This window comes from Podarcis erhardii (genome assembly GCF_964252035.2).
Source record: "Podarcis erhardii genome assembly, chromosome: 7".
NCBI lineage: Eukaryota > Metazoa > Chordata > Lepidosauria > Squamata > Lacertidae > Podarcis > Podarcis erhardii.
The window spans coordinates 28,445,930-28,465,145 of record NC_138511.1 but is presented as its reverse complement, the minus strand read 5'-3'; the positions used below and the strand labels follow the sequence as shown (position 1 = coordinate 28,465,145).

Here is a 19,216-nt window from a genome sequence, read left to right as displayed (position 1 = left end):
AGCCAAGGGAAGGCATCAGTCACAGCAAAGGGGGAGATGTTTACATCCAAGAGCAGCACCAGAGCTAAATATTTGTGTGAAGTCAAGGGGGGGGAGAATTAACTTGGTGTGGCAAAGTGTCCGGCCTCTTATGCAAACAGCAGTATGCACACTCACACCCACACTTTAAAAGGGATCAAAGAAGGGATGAGATTTTCAGAGCTGCAAAAAAAAAAAAAAACCCCAAGTCTTACCCAAAAGATTTGTTCTACCTCACTCTCACCTCCCCAAGAATAAAACTGAGAGGTGCACTTTCCTCTTAATGTTGAAAAGTTTTATAATAGGTCAGAATGAGGATGACATGCCCTCATCTGCTTGAGTATTTTGGCTGCCCTTTCCTGAACCTTTCCCAACTCTACAACATCCTTTTTCAGGTGAGGCGGCCAGAACTGCACACTGGATTCCCCAAATCTCTTCTTCCATACATAAACTTACTGGTGGTGCCTGCTCACTCACATTGGCTAGTTCTAAAAGCCGCAAGGGTTTTCGTAAGCCTGTTTTCAGCCGGTTTACAGAGGTGGAGCTTTGCAAAACATTGGAGAGCCTTCTAGCAAGCCTCCCAGGACCCCATGCTGGTTTCCAGAGTTTCCTGTCCCAGGACAACTTGCAGCTCTGACTTTCCATGCTGCACCTGCTCAATACCTGACCTGCAGTTCTTCCAGAGGTATCTCGTTTCAAATGAAAACAGGCCTGCAGTTTCTAAGGCAGCCATTCTTAAAAGCTCTTGTTGTACATTGAAAATTACTGGTCTAGCTTTCGTCTCCTTTGTATGTATTAAATTGCACACACACAAACACACACAGAAAGAGATGGGGGGAGGAGGGGGGATGAAAGCCTTCATTATTAACACACATCTGCTTCACAGCGACAAGCATGCATGGGGGCGAACTGGGCAAAGATGCCCAGGATTAGCATGGGGGTGGGGAGTGTGTTCTTTGAAGCTGAAAAGCCAAGCTGCTGGTCAAGGGTGGGATACGTGGATTGCCTCTTCAGCATGCAATGGAAGCTTCAAAAGGAAGCCAGAGGGATTCTCTGTTATGGTTTCAGGATATGATGCTGATAAAAAAAGGTAAAGGTAAAGGACCCCTGACAGTTAAGTCCAGTCGCGAACGACTCTGGGGTTGTGGCACTCATCTCGCTTTAAAGGCTGAGAGAGCCAATGTTTCACAGACAGTTTTTCCAGGTCTTGTGGCCAGCATGACTAAGCTGCTTCTGGTGAAACCAGAGCAGCACAAGGAAATGCCGTTTATCTTCCCGCAGGAGTGGTACCTATTTATCTACTTGAACCCTAGGTTGCTTGTTCCAGGCAACCCAAAGATCCTTGGATGGAAGAATATTTTTAACTGCTTTTAGAATGTTTTTTTAAAAACTAAAATAAAAAACTGCAACTGATTTTACATGTGTTTTTTAACACTCTTCATTATTTGAAGTTTGCACAAAAATACAAAAAGCAACGAACATACATACCAAAAACCGACAAACGAAAAGAAAAAAGAAAACTTCTATACTATACATAAATGAAAACCAATACCATCACATATACATGATTTTACATGTTTTTAATTGTAATTGATTCTGGAATGTTTTGAACTGTTTTAAGAATGCTTTTGCTTTTTTTGTTTTTGCTTCTTAAATTGTGCACCTCTTTGTTGCCCTAGGCTCCTTGGGGTGAAAGGGCGGGGTTCAAATTCAATATTACTACTAATAACGACAATGCAATAAGGTAAAAGAGAATGCCAATTTGCACACCGTAGGTTATGTGTACAGCAGCAAGCATCCAAATAATAGGCTGCATCCAGCTACTCAGAGTAGATCTCCTGAAATCATGCTAACTCTTGAGTTGAGCTCCTGCAATTACAATAGTTATGCCCACTAATGCCTTTGGGTGTACTCTGAGTAGGACCAGCATCAGGGACAAACATATTACTGCTATCTAATTAAGAAATGCAATGCCTTGAACCAAGGCAGATACCAGGCGAGAGAGAGAGAGAGAGAGAGAGAGAGAGAGAGAGAGAGAGAGATGTGTGACCAGGTGCTGTTCACAGAAGATGAGCAACTTCAAAGAGGCCCCCCTCCCTTCTCTCCCTTTTGATGGCTCCTTATCTTTAAACCCAGACTTTGAAAGAACAGCCTTCAAATAGAGGACACCTTCAGGCAGAGGACTCTCCTCCTGCTGCAGCCCTTCAAAACAGAGGACTGCCCTGTGCAAGTAGGACATACAGCCAGCACTCTATTTCAGGTACCAACCGGGGTCCACAGACCAACATTTAAAAAGGATTGTGCAAGGTCAAACATGGTGTCCCTTCCAGATGTTGGTGGACCACCATTAAGTAGTAGGTCAGGTTCAAGGTACTCGTAATGCAAAGCTCTCCAGATCAGGGTGTCCCAAACTTGGGTCTCCAGCTGTTTTTGGACTACAACTCCCATCATCCCTAGCTAGCAGGACCAGTGGTCCGAGATGATGGGAACTGCAGTCCAAAAACAGCTGGAGACCCAAGTTTGGGAAACCCTGCTCTAGAGCTTAGGGTCAAGATACCAAACAGATCGTCTCACTCCTGATAGATCCAACCAATCACTGAACTCTGCAGGAGACCTTGGCAGATACTATCTCATCAGGAGGACCTTTCCACAAGGACATAGGTATCGGGCTTTTAGTGTGGCAGCACCTGCCCTCTGGAACTCCTTCCCGTCACTATATCAGCCAGACGCCATCTCTACTCCTCAGAGCACCCATGGAAACACCTACAGAAAATTTGAATCTCAGTCTGTATCTGTGCTGGACTTGAAATTCTTTTTGATGTAGACACAATCCACAAACAAAATACATAAATAAATCTCTCATCGTCCTTGGCCTTTGACCATGCTGACAGGAGTCCAACAGCATCTATAAGAACACAAGAAGAGCCTGTCTGGATCAGGCCAATGGCCAATCAGAGTCCAGGATCCTCTTCTCGCAGTAGCCAACCAGATGCACCCCAAAGAGAAACCCGAAAGCAGGACCTGAGTGCAACAGCACTCTTCCCAACAACTGGTTTTCAGAAGCATTACTGCCTCCAGCCATGGAGGCAGAGCATAGCCATCACGGCTTGTAGCCTTACCCTCCATGAATTTGCCCAACCCTCTTTTAAAGCCATCCAACTTGGTCCCAACTCTGAGGCTATCAGCTCAGCCCCTCAAAAGCAAACCACAAGATTGGCAAGATTCTCCTCCTCTGCTCACATTGTTCTTTAAAGCTTTGTTTTCCTCTTTTCCTGCTATTATTTAGACAGGCAGCCCGTCCCGAAAGTGTGCAAGCCTCTGAACTAATCCTCATCCTTTCTGCAACTGCTGTCCAAATATTTGGACAGTCGGCAGGACCCAGCAGCACCCAAACTTTGATTTTCAGCCGCCTGTTTACCAAACCTCACACTTTTGTTTAAAACTGTAAAACTCTTTTGCCCTGCAATAAAACAGCCCCAGCGCATCCTGGCAGGGGGAGGTAAAGGAAGCGGGGGAAGAAAGCAACTTCTTATTGTGGAAATAAATTGCCTAAGACTCTTAAAACTGTTTGCATAATTTTGGGTTGGCTCTGGGAAGCGAGCGCCAGGCTGGGTGACCTCATCCCTCGAGCTTTCGGCGCACAGGGCGCCTGACCTACCCTCCAGATCCTGAGTGATATCCAGAGTTGAACTCCATGAAAAGCGCTCCACTGTTGTGCATTCCAGCTCCGTCAAGTCCGCAGGGAGGGTCTCCAGTTCGTACGCCCCTCTTTTCTTCCAGTATAGAAACATTTTGCATAGAGAAATCCCAGAAGCGTGGCTTGTCCTTAAAGCTCAGAGGCCCAAAGGGAGATCCTCTCTCTCTCTCTCTCTGTCTCACCAGCCTGGGATGGTGGCGAGCGCAACATTTTTTAGCCCAAGTCCCATCCACGGCTTGAGCCGTAGCCGGTCAGGATTGCACCTTAAGGAGCAGGTTCCGGCAGATGTACAGACAAGTGGCTCATTCATCCTGGTGAAACGGGAGGTTTCTGGGAGAGCAAAGAGCTTCTAAGAAACTGACCAATGTTCTGCGCACCCAGCCGGACAAAGGGCCTTTTTCTCGTGCCTCCTACAGACATTTTACAAATTTCGCTTTCCATCATTTATGAAAGAGATCTCAGCCAAGGATACAAGACAGACTTATGGTGGGCATTTAAGAAAAAGAAAAAGAAAAAGAAATCTTGCTGGAAAGCAACCAAAATAAGGCGGTCTTGCCCCTACAATGAGATTTTGAAAGAAACAAGGAGTGTCGAAATCATGCATGGGAAGAGAACCATTGTCTCCAAGGTGGGAGTCAGGCAGCTGATTTTAAATTTGATGCAGGAGATAATGCGAGAAAGGAGCATCATTGCGTCCCATGAGAACCCCAATTTCTTATCTCCCAATTCAAGAGGACAGAATATTTTGACGCACACACAAAAACCTGTTTACCAGAAGAGTGACAGTCTAGTGCTGAACAGAAATGCTGACCCGAGACCAAGAATAATTGGTGGCGGGTTCCCATAGCTCACTATGTGACCACAGACTAGTCAGCATCTCTCAACATAACCTACCCTACCTACCTCACAGGGTTGTTGGAAACAAAACCATGGAGACATCAGCGGGATTTGCATCAGCCATGCTTCCGGCCTCTTGCCAAAAGCTGTCACCTGTGCCTGCAGTCTCAGAGGTCAGGCAAGGATGGTGGGCTGCAGCAAAGTTTTGCAGAGAGCCACCAGCCAGGCATGATTGCAAGAGTCTTCCCTTGCCATTAATCTCAAGAGCTCTCATTTAGAGGCAAACTGCCTCTGAACATGAAGGTTCCACCTAGGACATCATGGCTGTTGATCGACCATACTTCCTCCTAAACCTAAGCCAATCACATCTTGTGGCAGAGAGTTACACAGTATCAAGAAGTAGTATTTCTTTTTCTAGTATGTACAGTTTTATAAATCTTCCTTCATATTCCACTTGTGCTTAGCCATTCCCACCACCACAACGCCCAAAACACTTTAGCAGTGCCTTTCCTTATACTGGACGTGCCCTTCAGTTTGGTATATAGCAAGGAATGGAACATTTGCAATTTAGTCTAATCATGGAACTGGAAACCTGGTGTGATCTTCAGCCTAGTTTCTTTGAGGACGTTAACGTTCTTCATCAGAAAGTAGAAAACTTACATAGAAAGGGTTTTTTGGGGTGGGGTGACAATTTACTACCCCAAGCTGAAATTCCAATATATATAAGTAAATGACTCCAAATGAGTTGTGTGCGCATGTAATAGAGGGAGAGATATGAAAATAACTGAATTCTGTTTCCCCAGCTCAGTTTTCACTTGAAAAACCTCACGGGACATTTTTTTTCCCATTGGTACCCCCCAAATACAGGACTCAGTAGAGAATTCCTTGGAGCATTTTTTTTTCTCATTCCATCATGCTTCTTCTTCTTCTTTTTTTCATTTTGAGAAAGAAAAATCTACGCAGGTCCTTAAATCTGCTTCTCTGGGTCAGTTTTATTAGAAAATGTTTACCCTCACTCAGCATTTTACTACTGGCAGCGGTAAAAACAAAACACGCCAAATGCAGAAAACTTAAGTGTAAATGGTAAGCGGTTGAAATTTGGCAACACTCTTTGCTACGATGCAGCTCACAATGCCCATGGGGACCGATGTCGCAGGTCTGCTTCTGGGTAAATTCAACTATGCAAAGTGCACCCAGGCTAGATTTTAAACACTTGTGGGGTTGTTGGTTTTTTTAGTAAGAAGGTCTTTATCACTTTATCACTTGTCAGCTCTCACATACACACTCCTCACATGCACACCCCGCCCTGAAGCAGGAATGCCCACTGAGGCAAAAGTCTTTTTAACTTTTACAAAGCTTCTTCTCCCAATTCCTCCCTAGCCTTTTGCGGCACAGAATAGCCTTATAGCACACTGCAGGGTTTGCAAGTGGCATGTGGTTTGAGGCCTCTTTGAAGCTTGCTCTGATAAATCCTCAAAAGTCAAGATTAAAGGGAAGGATTTTAGGAAGGTGGAACTGCAGGAGGCTCAGCTCATTCCTTGAAATTATACCTCTGCCAGCTTCCCATCACAGGCCTGGGTTGGGGGCTTCCATCCCACTTCCAGGAAAGAAAGAAAGAAAGAAAGAAAGAAAGAAAGAAAGAAAGAAAGAAAGAACACTTCCTACCCCAGCTGGCTGCCCCACAGACCTGCCCTCTTCTATGGACCTGGCTTACTGCCCACCAGACAATTTGACATGCTCCTCCAAGTCAGCCACTTTTTTTTTCCCATCTGTTGACTCAGCCGCCCAAAATGAGTTTTTGGCAATTGAACTCGCCTTTGCTGGTTTTGTACAGACTTGGGTTCTACAGCTGGTTTTCCTTTTCGACCCGATGCTTCAGCACGCCCAGAAATACAGGCAGCATCCATGTGCAAAGGGAGGGGGGAAGCAAAACTGGGCGGTGGGGTGGCATGGGGAAATGTGCAGAGGAAGAGAGGAAAGGGGCAGCAGGGCTTTTGCTGAGGGATGAGAAGCTGCATGCACCGAGTTGCTTCCTTTTATTCTAGCACACATTCACCTGCCCAGGTGGGAGGTAAAGAGAAGGATCTGTGCAAACAGACTGGGCACAACCAAGTCCCCCTCTTGTTCCGCATGCCTAATTAAATCCCTTTTTTTCTATTTAACTTGCAAAGGTCACTGGAAACAAGGCTCATCTATCAGAGGAATCACAATGCTCTTTGCATCAGAGGCGGGTGTTTGTTCTGAAAGGCCAACCTGTCTCCAACCTGTCTCCAATAGCTCACTCTTTATTTCTTTCTTTCCCTTGAAAATGGACCCAGAACTTATTTTTGGCTCATAGAAGATAAACTGCTAGGCAGAAGCAGAAGAGCGGCTTATACCCAAGGCTTCTTACCCACCACAAAAACTAAGCAGCCTTGAAGGTCCATCTACCTCAGCGTCCTGTCCTTCCACACTGGCAATCCCCTGATCTATGGGCTTTGTGGAGGCAACAGCCCACCCCTGCTGCTTGCCTCCAGCATCTGCCCTGTACAGGTAGACTGCCTCAAAACATGGAGGCCCCGTGCTTAGCTCTGCAAGAATGATTGCCCAGGCTGGCCTTCAGGCTGTACACATGAGAAGTGTCTCCAACCCTCCATTGCTTAGCCCAGACACGGAGGTCTTCCTCTGAGGACCTTCTGCCTGTTCCCTCGCTGTGAGAAGCGAAGCTATGGGGAGCCAGGCAGAGGGCCTTCTTGGCAGTGGCACCCACCCTGTGGAATGCCCCTCCCATCAGATGTCAAGGAGATAAAGAACTACACAACTTTTAGAAGACTTCTGAAGGCACCCCTGTATCGGGAAGTTTTTAATGTTTGATGTTTTACAGTGGTACCTCGGGGACTTCCGGGTTAGCGCGAACGGCTAATGGCGGATTCCCTCCGAGCTCCGGAGGGAATCGGCTCTGCTGAAGACGGGTCTTGCCGTGCCGGCGACACGGGGACCCTCAGAAACCGCAGGCGCAGAAGCCTGCGGACTTGGTGACTCGGTGGGCACCTTAAGCGCCCTCCCCGACCCACGAAGAGCCTTTTTAAAGGCTACGGAGAGGGTACGGAGAGTGGCGTGGTGCTGAGAGTAGACCGCTACTTCAGTGGAGCGAAGCCGCAAGCCATGGCCGGAGAGCGCTGACTTTCTTCCCAAAATTTGGACAGGATAACAAAGGACCCGTGAGTAGTGGAATTTGGACTTTAAAAATTTTTTATCCTGTGAATTCGGCACGATCGGGGGATGTGTTAAAGGGAAGTCCGCACCCCCTCTACTTATAGACGATTTAAAGCAAGGAACGGAGAATTAAGGCGGAATGAATACTGTTTTGATGATTTAAAAGTTTTTCACAAATTTGATAGAAGAAGATTTTGTGCTGGAGAGAAAGGGAGGAACTTTGGAACTTTGTGTGTAATCCCCCCCAAAAACCCGGGAGTGTCCTATTTGGGTGCCGGAGGAAGAAGTGAAAGGAGTTTGACAGCTGTCAAAGAAGCTGTCAAACGGGTGGACAAAGTAAAGAATTCTGTTATTTAACAACTCTTTGAATTAAAGGTGATACATTTGAACTGAGGCGATTGGAAACAAAGTACTGATAATAAAGTAACAGATTATTGGAAAAGGACTACTAAATAACTGAAAGCCCCCTAGGGGGAATTAGTGACATTACAATGGCTGCAGAGGGAAAATTACTGGCGGAGATAGAAAAAATGTTCTTTCTCGTGGGAATCCTGCAAGAGCAGAGTATGGCTCTGAGTAAAGTATTTATGACCTTGAATTCTGAAACAAACAACTCTGCTGAATGCACAAAGGAGACGTATGACAAAAACTCTGCAGCTGAGCAGGAAGAGATGCCTTTGGAATTGACAGAGAAGAAAGAAGGAGTTCAGACACTACAAGTGGAAAATATCAACCAGGAATCTACATTGTTAGAGTATGAGCAAGAAGACCTTTGGATTACAAACCTGCGAAAGATGAGAAAGAAGAAGAGGGAAGTCCCTGGAGTACTTGGAATATTAAAACTAAAAAGAATAAAGCAACATGATTGGGACTTTCCTCTTGAGTATGGAAAACTAGATGGTCCTTCGCAGCAAACACTTTTTAACATTCTGGATGAAAGAAAATATGATGTGACTCTGACTGAACTCCTTCGGGGTCTTAGGACCAACAAAGAGGACTACCAATATAGTTGGCAGAGAGGGACTGACAGAGAATCAGACGCCTCGGACGTGAGGAATCCGGGCTAAGAACTATTTTTTGTTTGTTTTTTGGACATTTGTTTGGGAAGGGACAGAAACCGGGGCGGGGGGGGGGGGAGAGAGAATAGAATTATAAAATGTTATGATTTGTTTTATTTGGTCAATGTGACCTATAATTAATATAATAAAGGGAAAATTTGTGGAAGGGAAGTTAGATCGACCTTAAAAAAAAAAAGAAATTAATGATTATAAGAGAATTGGATAAGTTGAATATAGATAAACAAAAAGAATTAAATTTTTAAAAGCAATATGAATATGTTTAAGAGGTTAGGTAAGAACTTGCTGAATTAATTATTGGAACTGGGATGTAAGAGGAGGGGGTGGGGGGAAGTCAATGAAAGTGGGTAAAGAAAATTAGGGTATGTAATTGTATTTGTGTGTTTTTGTCTTTGTGTGTGTGTTTGTTGTTATAAAATGTAAAAACCCAATAAAAATTATTTTTTAAAAAAAATACAGTGGTACCTCGGGTTAAGAACTTACGGTAATTCATTCTGGAGGTCCGTTCTTAACCTGAAACTGTTCTTAACCTGAGGTACCACTTTAGCTAATGGAGTCTCCCGCTGCCACCTCACGATTTCTGTTCTCATCCTGAGGTAAAGTTCTTAACCCAAGGTACTATTTCTGGGTTAGCGGAGCCTGTAACCTGAAGCGTCTGTAACCTGAAGTGTCTGTAACCTGAGGTACCACATTATTATGTTTTTGTATGTGTTGGAAGCAGCCCAGAGTGGCTGGCGCAACCCAGCCAGATGAGCGGGGTATTACTATTATTATTATCATCATCATCATCATCATCATCATCATCATTATTATTTCTCACCCGCTCCAACCTGGTGATATCCCCTTCTTTCTGTACAATTCACAGCACAGAAATCGGAATTGTGCACAGCATTGTCCTTCACTGGGCTTCGTTGAGAAGCAGATTCTTGCTGTTCCCTCTCAGCCACCACCCCCTGCCCCCCCTTTTAGCAAAGGTTTCTGGAAGGAGAACCTCCTGGCAGGCAAGAGCACCAGACTGTAGCCTGGAACGAACAAGCTGCAGCCATCTTGCCTTTTAAAACACCTCGGCCCGAATGGATGGAAACTCTGACAAGGCCCCAGCATTCCTCATCAAGCAGCGAAGGAAGATAGAGAAGGGGAGAGGGGCGAACTCAGAGAGAAAAGTGGTCCTTGGAGCCAAATGGCTTGCAAAGCCAGAAGTGGGGGCTGGAAGCACAGAACTGTAGAGTTGGAAGGGATCCGAAATGTCATCTTGTCCAAGGTTGCGTCCAAGGTAAAGGATGCTTTGGGAGCCAATCTGAGCCACCTTCTCTGGCCTCACCCTGAACCCCTACTCCCAGCCTCCTTGGCCTACACTTAAGAGGTGAAGTTTCGCAGCCCAAAAGCACATCGTTTATTTCTTTATTTAATTTCTACCCCACCTTTATATCCAAGGGGCTCAGTGTGGGGTGGCGACAATTCTCAGCTGGCTTTGGGGTTTTTTGGGCCCTGGTCAGAAGGAAAGGGGTGTGGAGCTGGCCGTAAATAAGTTAGCCAGAGCGCCCCTCCTGGACGTCCAATGAAACTGAACATTGGAAGGTTCAGGGCAGACAAGATAAATGACTTTTTCATGCAGTTAAACTGTGGAACTCACTCCCACTGGAGACAGGGGCGGCCACACCAAACTAGATGGCTTTAAAAGAGGACTGGACAAATTCATGGGGAGAGGGTTGTCAATGTCAACTGGGGCATGTTTTTGGCCACTGTGAGGACTGAAAAAGAACCACAAGCATTGCTCCTTGCTGTGTTATCATTCTCTCCCTCTCTCTCGGAACCCACTCTCTCTCTTTTCTTTGCCTGTCAAACTTGATTGACCTTGAACACAAGTGTGTGAGACAGATGTTAAAACCCAGCTCCTGGGCATTGCATCACTTTTAAGCATGATCAAGAGATGGAACACAGAGATGGGCTGTTTCTGGTCCCAGCAGCCTTGATTGTGAAGGGTTCCTCCAATCTTCAATGGCAATAAGAAAGAAATCAGGGTGCTGGAAGAAGATGCTAATTAAATAATAGCCCGTTGTTGTTGTTTTGGCAGGGGCGGGGATTTCCAGACCTCCTCAACCCTGTCCCCTTTTTAAACTTAATCTTGCTCAATTCTGTTTATAGGGCAGCAGGATGAGCCTCAAATCCCAGGGCTGGCGAAAAGGATCTAGGAGTCAACAGTGTGATGCAACAGCAAAGAAAGAAAGAAAGAAAGAAAGAAAGAAAGAAAGAAAGAGGGAAAGACTAATGCTATTCTAGGCTGCGTTGGCTGAAGTCTAATGTCCAGATCAAGGGAACTTATTGGGAAGTTATAGTGCCACTTTATTCTGCCTTGTTCAGAGTCCACTTGGAGGTTCTGGGCACCCCTGTTTAAGACGGATACTGACAAGCAGGGTGACTGGGATGATCAAGTATCTGGAAACCAAGGCCTACAAGGAACTGTTGAGGGAATTGGGTATGTTTAGCCTGGAGAAGAGAAGACCGAGAGGTGACATGAGAGCCATCTTCAAATAGATGAAGGGCTGCCACATGCAAGATGGAGCAAACCTATTTTCTGCTCCTCCAGATGGTAGGACCTAAGCCAATTGATTCAGAGGACAAGGAGATTCAGACTAAACATTAGGAAGAACTTTCTGTTGGTAGAACTGTTTGAAAGTGGAACAAGCAACCTCAGAAGGTGGTGGAGTCTCATCCGCTGGAGGTTTTTCAACAGAGGTTGGATGGCCACCTGTCAAGGATTCCTGTATTGCAGGGGGTTAGACTAGATGACCCTGGCATCCCTTCCCACTTTACAATTGTATGAAAAGCCACCCATTATCATATTTATTTATTTAGATTCATACACCACCTGATTGTAAAAAAAAATACCAAACGCTCGAAGTTTACAAAAAAGATAAAAGTTATCAGTAAGAACAATTTAAGACTTTCAAAAAGCTAAAATAACAAACTGACATCAGATTAAAACTCACATCAACTTTCTAAATTTCTGGCTAGGCCTGTCTAAAAAAAAAATGTTTCTAGCAGGTGCCGAAAAAAGAGTATGGCGATATCAAATGGCAAGGAGTTCCCAAGGCATCTACTGCATAACGGGCCTGCATCTCTGATTCCTTTAAGTACCTAGCAACACCCTGAAAGGGGGTGGGGTGGGGGACACATACATGGAATGATAATATTTTAGCCTCAATAACCTCAGGAGCTTTCAGCGTGTTTCCCCAGTACAGTCCAGATAACACTCTGTATACCCAACTGCACTGGCTCTCTTCTGCTCCTTAAAGCAGCCGTCTCCTCGGGAGGACACAGCGCTTGCTCTCAATCTCCTGCTATTTTTTTCCACTTGCAGAGAAAAAGCAGAAAGCCAGCTGTGCTAAAACCAGAGTGTCTGTGTGCAAGGGGCGGGGGGGGGAGAAGGCGGAGGCTGTTGGCAGCGAGAGCTTGCCTGAACAGTGCCAGGTCCTGGGAAACATGCGTGAGAAGCCGCACCGCGAAAAACCTCAAGCTTTTTCAGCCTGTTAAAAATAAAAAAGGGGGAGGTAAAAAAAATAAATGTTTCTTGTGGTTGCGATGAGCACCACCCAGACCCTTGGCTTTGCCCTGGTTTGGATAAAGTTCTCGGAGCAAGCAGCAAAACACAGGTCCCCATCCCCATGCACACATTCGTATCTGCGGCTCTGGCATCAAAAGGGGGTTGGACTAGATGACCCTTGGCATTCCTTTCCAGCCTTGCCATTCTATGATGCCATGAAGCCACCAGCAACGATGTTTCTTAGGTTCGTCCTACCCCACTTAAAACCCACCCAAGTGTCCTGACATGGCACCGGATCAGGTCCATCTTAACACCACTGGTGGCAAGACGAACGCCTTTTCTATTCTAAGCAACTCAAAATGGCAGGAATGTTAAACTCATTTCGACTTGGAAGGAGAATTTCGGGAAGGGCCTTAGCTTGGGAGTGGAGCGCCTGTTTAAAAAATGTAGATGGTCCCAGGCTCATTGCAGGGGGCTGGGCTAGATGACCCTTTGGGGTCCCCCCGACACTACAATTCTGTGATTCGTTCTCCATTGGCATCTCCAGTTAGGCTGGTGAAGGCTCACTGCCCTGAAACCCTGGAGAGTAGCTGCCAGTCCGTGCAAACAGTATTCAACTAGATGAACCAATGGTTTGCCTCGTAAGCTTCCCATGAGCTGCAAGCTCTTTACAAAGGGACCACCGATCAGGACTGTCCTGAGGAAAAGAAAGATGGTGTCCCTGCATTCCATGTAGGAAAGGAATTCAATCTTTTCTCAGCATTCGCAATAGGATGGCATCTTCCACCCCTCTTGAAGGCAGCAGGGCCACAGCTCCTTCAATAGCTTGGGGGCGGGCTCTTCAGCCCACAGGATCTACCGTATTTTTCGCCCTATAGGACACACTTTTTCCCCTCCAAAAATGAAGGGGAAATGTGTGTGCATCATATGGGGCGAATGCAGGCTTTCGCTGAAGCCTGGAGAGTGAGAGGGGTCGGTGTGCACCGACCCCTCTTGCTCTCCAGGCTTCAGGAGAGCCGCAGCGCCAGCCCCACAAGGTCGGGGGACAGCGGGGAGGCGGAACGCCGCCATCCCGCTGTCTCCCGATGTGGTTTGGAGGCTGACGGCGGGGAGACGCGTGCTTCTCCCCGCCGCCAGCCCTGCAAGCTCTGGGGACAGCGGGGAGGCGCAGCGCGACTTCCCGCTGTCCCTGGACCTGGTCCGCAGGCGGGCGGTGGCGAGAAGAGCGCTTCTCCCCGCTGCCTGCCCCGCAAGCTCCAGGGACAGCTGGGAGGCGCAGCGCGTCTTCCCGCTGTCCCCGGACTTGGTCTGCAGGAGGGCGGCGGGGAGAAGAGCACTTCTCCCCGCTGCTGGCCCCACAAGCGCCTGGGCGGGAAATAATTTTTTTTTTTATTTCCCCCCCAAAAAACTTGGTGCGTCCTATGGGCCGGTGTGTCCTATGGGGTGAAAAATACGGTACTTGCTTGAGGGAGCTGCTTCATTCAGGGGAATGGCTGGGCTGCTCACTGGCCAGTCCTTGGGACGTTCGCCTAGCCGAGGCAGGTCTGGGCTGCAGTGTATTCCATTGCCATTTCTTGTCCAAAATGTCTGCATTATATTTCAGCTTTCACACAATGTAAAAGCCTTTTCCAGAAAACTAATGGAACCTAGGGCATGTCTAGTGCTAATTTCCGTGCGATTTGGTTCCAGGAAAAAAATTAATCCATCTGCAGCGCCTTGAATTTTGGAAAATCATAAGAGTAAAGTGACGAGATTTGGGGAGGTTATACATTTATTTCCTGCAATTTTCACGGGGGTGGGGTGGGGGGAATTTTTGGGGGGAGCAGGCATGTGTGAAAAGTGGGGAGGGACATTGTCCAATGGCAGAGTCATCATTGTGCCACACCATGCCCACTGGCGTGAACGAAATTTAGCACTGCATGCTGGTATATTTGGTCCGAAAGCCACTGTTGCAGAACACAATGGGTACTGCAGCGTGAAAGGAATGTTAGAAAACGGGACAGAAGCTCTACCGCTGTAATCAGGAAATCTAAGAGAATTTCCCCCATGACTGAATACAGTCCTGGGTGGAGAATGGTGCTCTTGAGACGTTCCCCAGCATCTCAAAACAGGAAGAAGCTGCCTCTTGCTTTTGCCCTGGGTTCAGCAGTGCAAGGGGGGGGGGTGCCACCTGGATTCCCTGCCTTTATCACCAACATTTCTTGGGTCTGAGAGAAGAAGGGACTGGGGAGAGAGAGAGAGAGAGAGAGAGAGAGAAGGAGGAGGAGGAGGAGGAGGAGGAGAAGAAGAAGAAGAAGAAGAAGAAAACAGCTAAAGAAAACATTTAAGGACTGCTTCATTCCTGAGAGGCACAAAAACGAGCAGCATTTCCCTATAATAGGGAAGGAAATGATTTGGGAGAATAAAGCAGGCAGGGTGAACCCTTTTCCAGCTGGCTAATTTATCAGTGTCTCCTTTGCTTATTTTAAGGGGGTGGGGGAATGCTCAGAACAGTTTGTTTTGTCTGTCCTAGTTGCCAAAGAGGTAGCCAGGGTTATAAAATCACCAGTTCTCTCCCACTTCTGGCTCAGAATCGCTGCATTATCAAAAGCCACATACTTGGTTTCATACGTAAAGGAGGGAACTCGATGTTTATGCAGGGTAGGGGGGCACTGGGTCTCATCTGGACCCCTGGGGAGCCACTGCTGGTCAGTAGTGGCATTGAACTCAACAGGCCCAGTGCTAAATAGGATGGCTGCATTCTTGGGAGTTACGGGGATCGCAGCAGGGTCTACAGTTTTCATTGGCCACTGTACCCTGTTGTTTTCCCAGAGCAAGGCTGAAGGGCTAGCGAGATAAGCTTGCCACTGGCCTGCCCAAGCAGAAACCCAAGCAAAGGGCTCTTTAGCCCTCTCCCCTCCAGTGGGAAAAGAAACTGATTTTGGCCACAACTTTCGTCATAGGACAGGATGAGTAAAGGAAGGACCCATGATAGAGGTGCATAAAATTAGATACGAGGTGGGGAAAGTGAACAGAGTTTTTCTTCCTCTCTAATAATACTAGAACCCAGCAGGGTCATCTGAGGAAGATGAATATTCAGGACAACATGAAGTACCACCAACTTGGCGGATGGGGCTATCAAAGGCTAGTCAAAAAGGCCCTATGCTTCCTCCAGGGCAGGAGGTTGAATACCCGTGACTACCAGCTGCTTGGAATTGCAAGTGAGGAGGCTTGTAGGCTTTCCAGAATCATCTGTTTGGCCACAGTGTAAGAGAGGATGGATGACGGACAGCTAGGCCTTTGGACGGGTCCCAAAGGATATTGCTACAGGTTTAGAGAGGTCAGTCTGTATGGGCCCCTTCCAAAGCTGTGATCCTGTATAGGTGAGGCTAGAATCTATAAGAGGAAAACAGCCCAACCCGATTCATTGTTAAGGCAATGATTGAGTGCTGCCATTTATATTAGAAAGAGGTTGTTCTGTTGTCATAGAGACAAATGGGGGCAAGCTCCATCACCTAGCTGGAAGTGACATCACCTTGTAAGGTAGAAGAACAAGAGACAAGAGGTTGTGTTTTTTGGCTGTGCTGTAAGCTGGAGATGCAGAAACATGCCTTGCTCTGTGCTGGACCCAAAGCTGTGACTTGGAGCTACCTTGGGACCCTAATGGGGAAGCAAGATCTGTTTGGGGGTTAATGCTGTGAGCCCCTCCATCCTATGCTCAGGTTGTAGATACGTGCAAATAAAACCATACGTCCTAATGACACCAGTCTCTGCTGACCTTCATGCCAAGGAAACTGAACCCTGGGTAAGCACAGGCACCGCTAGAGTCTCTCACTGCTCTGTTTGGGGTCCGAGAAGCAATATCATCATCTGCAAGGAGCTCAAGACATTTTAAGAAGAAGAAGAAGAGTTTGGATTTGATATCCCGCCTTTCACTCCCTTTAAGGAGTCTCAAAGCGGCTAACATTCTCCTTTCCCTTCTTCCCCCACAACAAACACTCTGTGAGGTGAGTGGGGCTGAGAGACTTCAAAGAAGTGTGACTGGCCCAAGGTCACCCAGCAGCTGCATGTGGAGGAACGGGGACGCAAACCCGGTTCCCCAGATTACGAGACTACCGCTCTTAACCACTACACCACACTGGCTTTTAAACTATAGCATTGTGCCCCCTTGTGAATGTTAGTGATGTGGGGTGCATGGCAGAAGAAAACCCGAACTGGCAGTAAAGAACTCAAGGGGCAGCCCTGCTGGATGAGACAAAAGGCCCCATGGAGCCCCACAACCCGTTTCCTGCAGGGGCCACCAAGATATCTCAATAAAACCCACCAGCCAGGCATGAAAGGAAGAGCCTTACCGTTTGCCCGTAGCACCAGTTATTTCAGGTGTAGGCTGCTCCTGAACATGGAAGACCCATTCCAGGCTGCAGAGACCTTACAGTCACAAAACACCAGGCTGCAGCTAACTGCCCCGCAGATCTCCCCCTCCCCCCCAGCCTATTTCATGACTGTTACCACTTACTTGTTCCCAAGCGCAGGTTGAGCCAGGTACGAGGTGGGGAGCCATACTTTGTCAGGACCGAGTTCATCCCCTTGCCTCTCGCGGAGCCAGAGTCCCAGGGAGTGCAGTGGGTGGGCAGACAGCAGTCCAGAGAGCAGAAGCAGTCACAGCACCACAAAGTGAAGAGATCAAAACAGAAAGGGGCTCAGCGCTGCTCTGCACCCTTCAGGAAGGGACTGAGAAAGCCCTGGTGCTCGGCAGCCAGATTCCCACTGCTCAAGCTTTTCCACTCGGACGGCGAGAGCAAAGTATGCGCCTCTTGGCCTCCTCCACGTTTCTTTCTTTCCAGAGCCGAGAGCCTCCCTTGGGCGTTGTATATTTTACCACCGGCTTCCTAGGGTTGTCCGTTTCATGTGCCTTCGCCGTCTGGATTCCCGCTTCTGCGCCTTCCCCCTTCCTGGCAGGCGGCCACACACCTCCACCCCCACCAAAAATGAACTCGGCAACCAAGCCGTCCCTCCAGCCTTGGCACCCACCAGGTGGGGGGGGAAAGAACTTCCCAAGCGTTATTCCACGGCTCAGTTTTGCTGCTCCTCCAAGTCTGCCCAGTTTATTTTATTGCACTGGGTTTAGCTCTCACTCTCTTACCCACAACCCGCCATGCAAACAAATCAGCCAGCGAAGCAAAGTCCCTTAGAAAAGCTCAAGGCACAGGCCACTGAGCATCAGGCAGGCAGGACCGGTTGCTACAGCAACCAGCTACTCAGAACCAACTAAGAGAAGCACCACCGCACCCCTGATTTCATCTCCCCCATCCCACCCCGGTGCCTGATTATTTCAGATTCAAAGGCTTGTGCAGCTCGTTCCACAGGTAGAGGGGTGCCTGCCTTTTGCCTATGGATATCTGTGTTTTTCTGTCTCTGATAAGATACATTTAAAACTTTGGCTGCCTCAGACCCTGATATTTCATATGTGATTTCCAATCCTCTCCCCACCCGTCTAAAGCACTGCACAGATGGCGTCCATATTTACCCTAGCCACTGTTCAGGGTAGATTGTCAGCCAAAGCTTTTCCTGTGCAGCCAGACTTGGCCATATGGGGAGAATTAAGAACACATTAAGCTAACACTTTAACTCTTTCGGCTGCCAACGGCGTGACGTATGCGGGCCTCAGCCAATGAGAACGTCCCGAGTTGCGAACCCCAACACAAAGCCCTCCCATTTCAAGAAAACAAAAACTGGTAAAGTTCATCTTTTCCCCGTAGGTTGCTCTCACACAAAAAGGAATAGTTAACTGGGGACGGAGGAGTGGATTTCCTGTGGTCTCTCTGAATTACTTAAAAGTGGCTTTAAGGTAGCTGTTTGTAGACTTGAATAGTAAATTCTCCCACCCCAAGGGAGATCTGAGCTGGGACAATTTGTAAATAGAATACATCAGATGCTGTTTCACATAGTACATATTGAACAGGAAAAGCGGCAATTCCAGGACACTCCATTACCGATCTTAAGGCAGTACAAAATAATTTCTATCAGCAGAAGTTCAAATGGGAGACAGCAGCAGAAAATGGCTGGAGTGCAATTCGTCAAGAGGTCCTAGGCTATCTACTTGTGAACCAAATCAGGATGAAGGGTTGGAGCCATACTGCCAAGTAGACCTACTGGAATTAATCAATATGGCTAACCTTATGGCTGTTGATTTCAATGGGTTTACTCCAACTAGAATTTAGCTGGATACAACCCAAAAGGGTGTTTGTTTTTATCACTACACTACATGTGTCAACTAGCTTATCAATCACCAGGGTTTCTCTGCTGTCACCAGAGATGAAGGGGAAATTGCATTTTAATGAGAAACTGCTTAATTTGCACCACGAAAGCTGCACTTCTCCAATTTTTTCAGTTTGCAGTTTTCCAAACAATATGAACAAAAATGCATATATCTTAGGGGGAAATGTGTGTTTTAAAAAGCATATACTAGTGAAAAGAACATTCACAAATGATATCAGGGAAACAGCTTGCAAAAGTGTGCCTTTAGTCAAAACTGCAAACAAAAATGAATTTACTAGAATAAATCTGCACTAAAATGCTGATGAATTTTCATGAGGATCTTTAAAAATAATTTTAAAAAAACTGCTGAAGAAATGTGGAAAAGTGAATTTAACACTGGGGGGGAATGAGAAACTTTCAACAGAAATTGACCAGTTATAGATAGGTAACCGTGTTGGTCTGCCATAGTCAAAACAAAATAAAAAAATTCCTTCCAGTAGCACCTTAAAGACCAACTAAGTTAGTTCTAGGTATGAGCTTTCGTGTGCATGCACACTTCTTCAGATACACTGAAACAGAAGTCACCAGACCCTTCTAAATAGTGGGAAGGTG

General features: G+C 46.9%; 1 protein-coding gene across 4 annotated transcripts in view; it reads right to left on the bottom strand.

Moving 5' to 3' along the window:
• The window catches only part of PLEKHG5 (pleckstrin homology and RhoGEF domain containing G5), a gene marked incomplete at its 3' end in the record, with an annotated part of 112,383 nt that extends 94,908 nt beyond the window's left edge, over positions 1–17,475 (bottom strand). Inside the window, exon 1 of one of the 4 annotated variants that reach the window (XM_081870819.1) lies at positions 16,863–17,475. In XM_081870819.1, coding sequence (XP_081726945.1) covers positions 16,863–16,929 — 67 coding nt within the window. In that variant the 5' untranslated portion in view covers positions 16,930–17,475. Of the gene's footprint in view, positions 1–3,676; positions 4,043–16,862 lie in introns of those variants that run through there. The other 3 variants (XM_081870818.1, XM_081870817.1, XM_081870816.1) reach the window with 3 other exon arrangements.
• Positions 17,476–19,216: the final 1,741 nt, after the last annotated feature.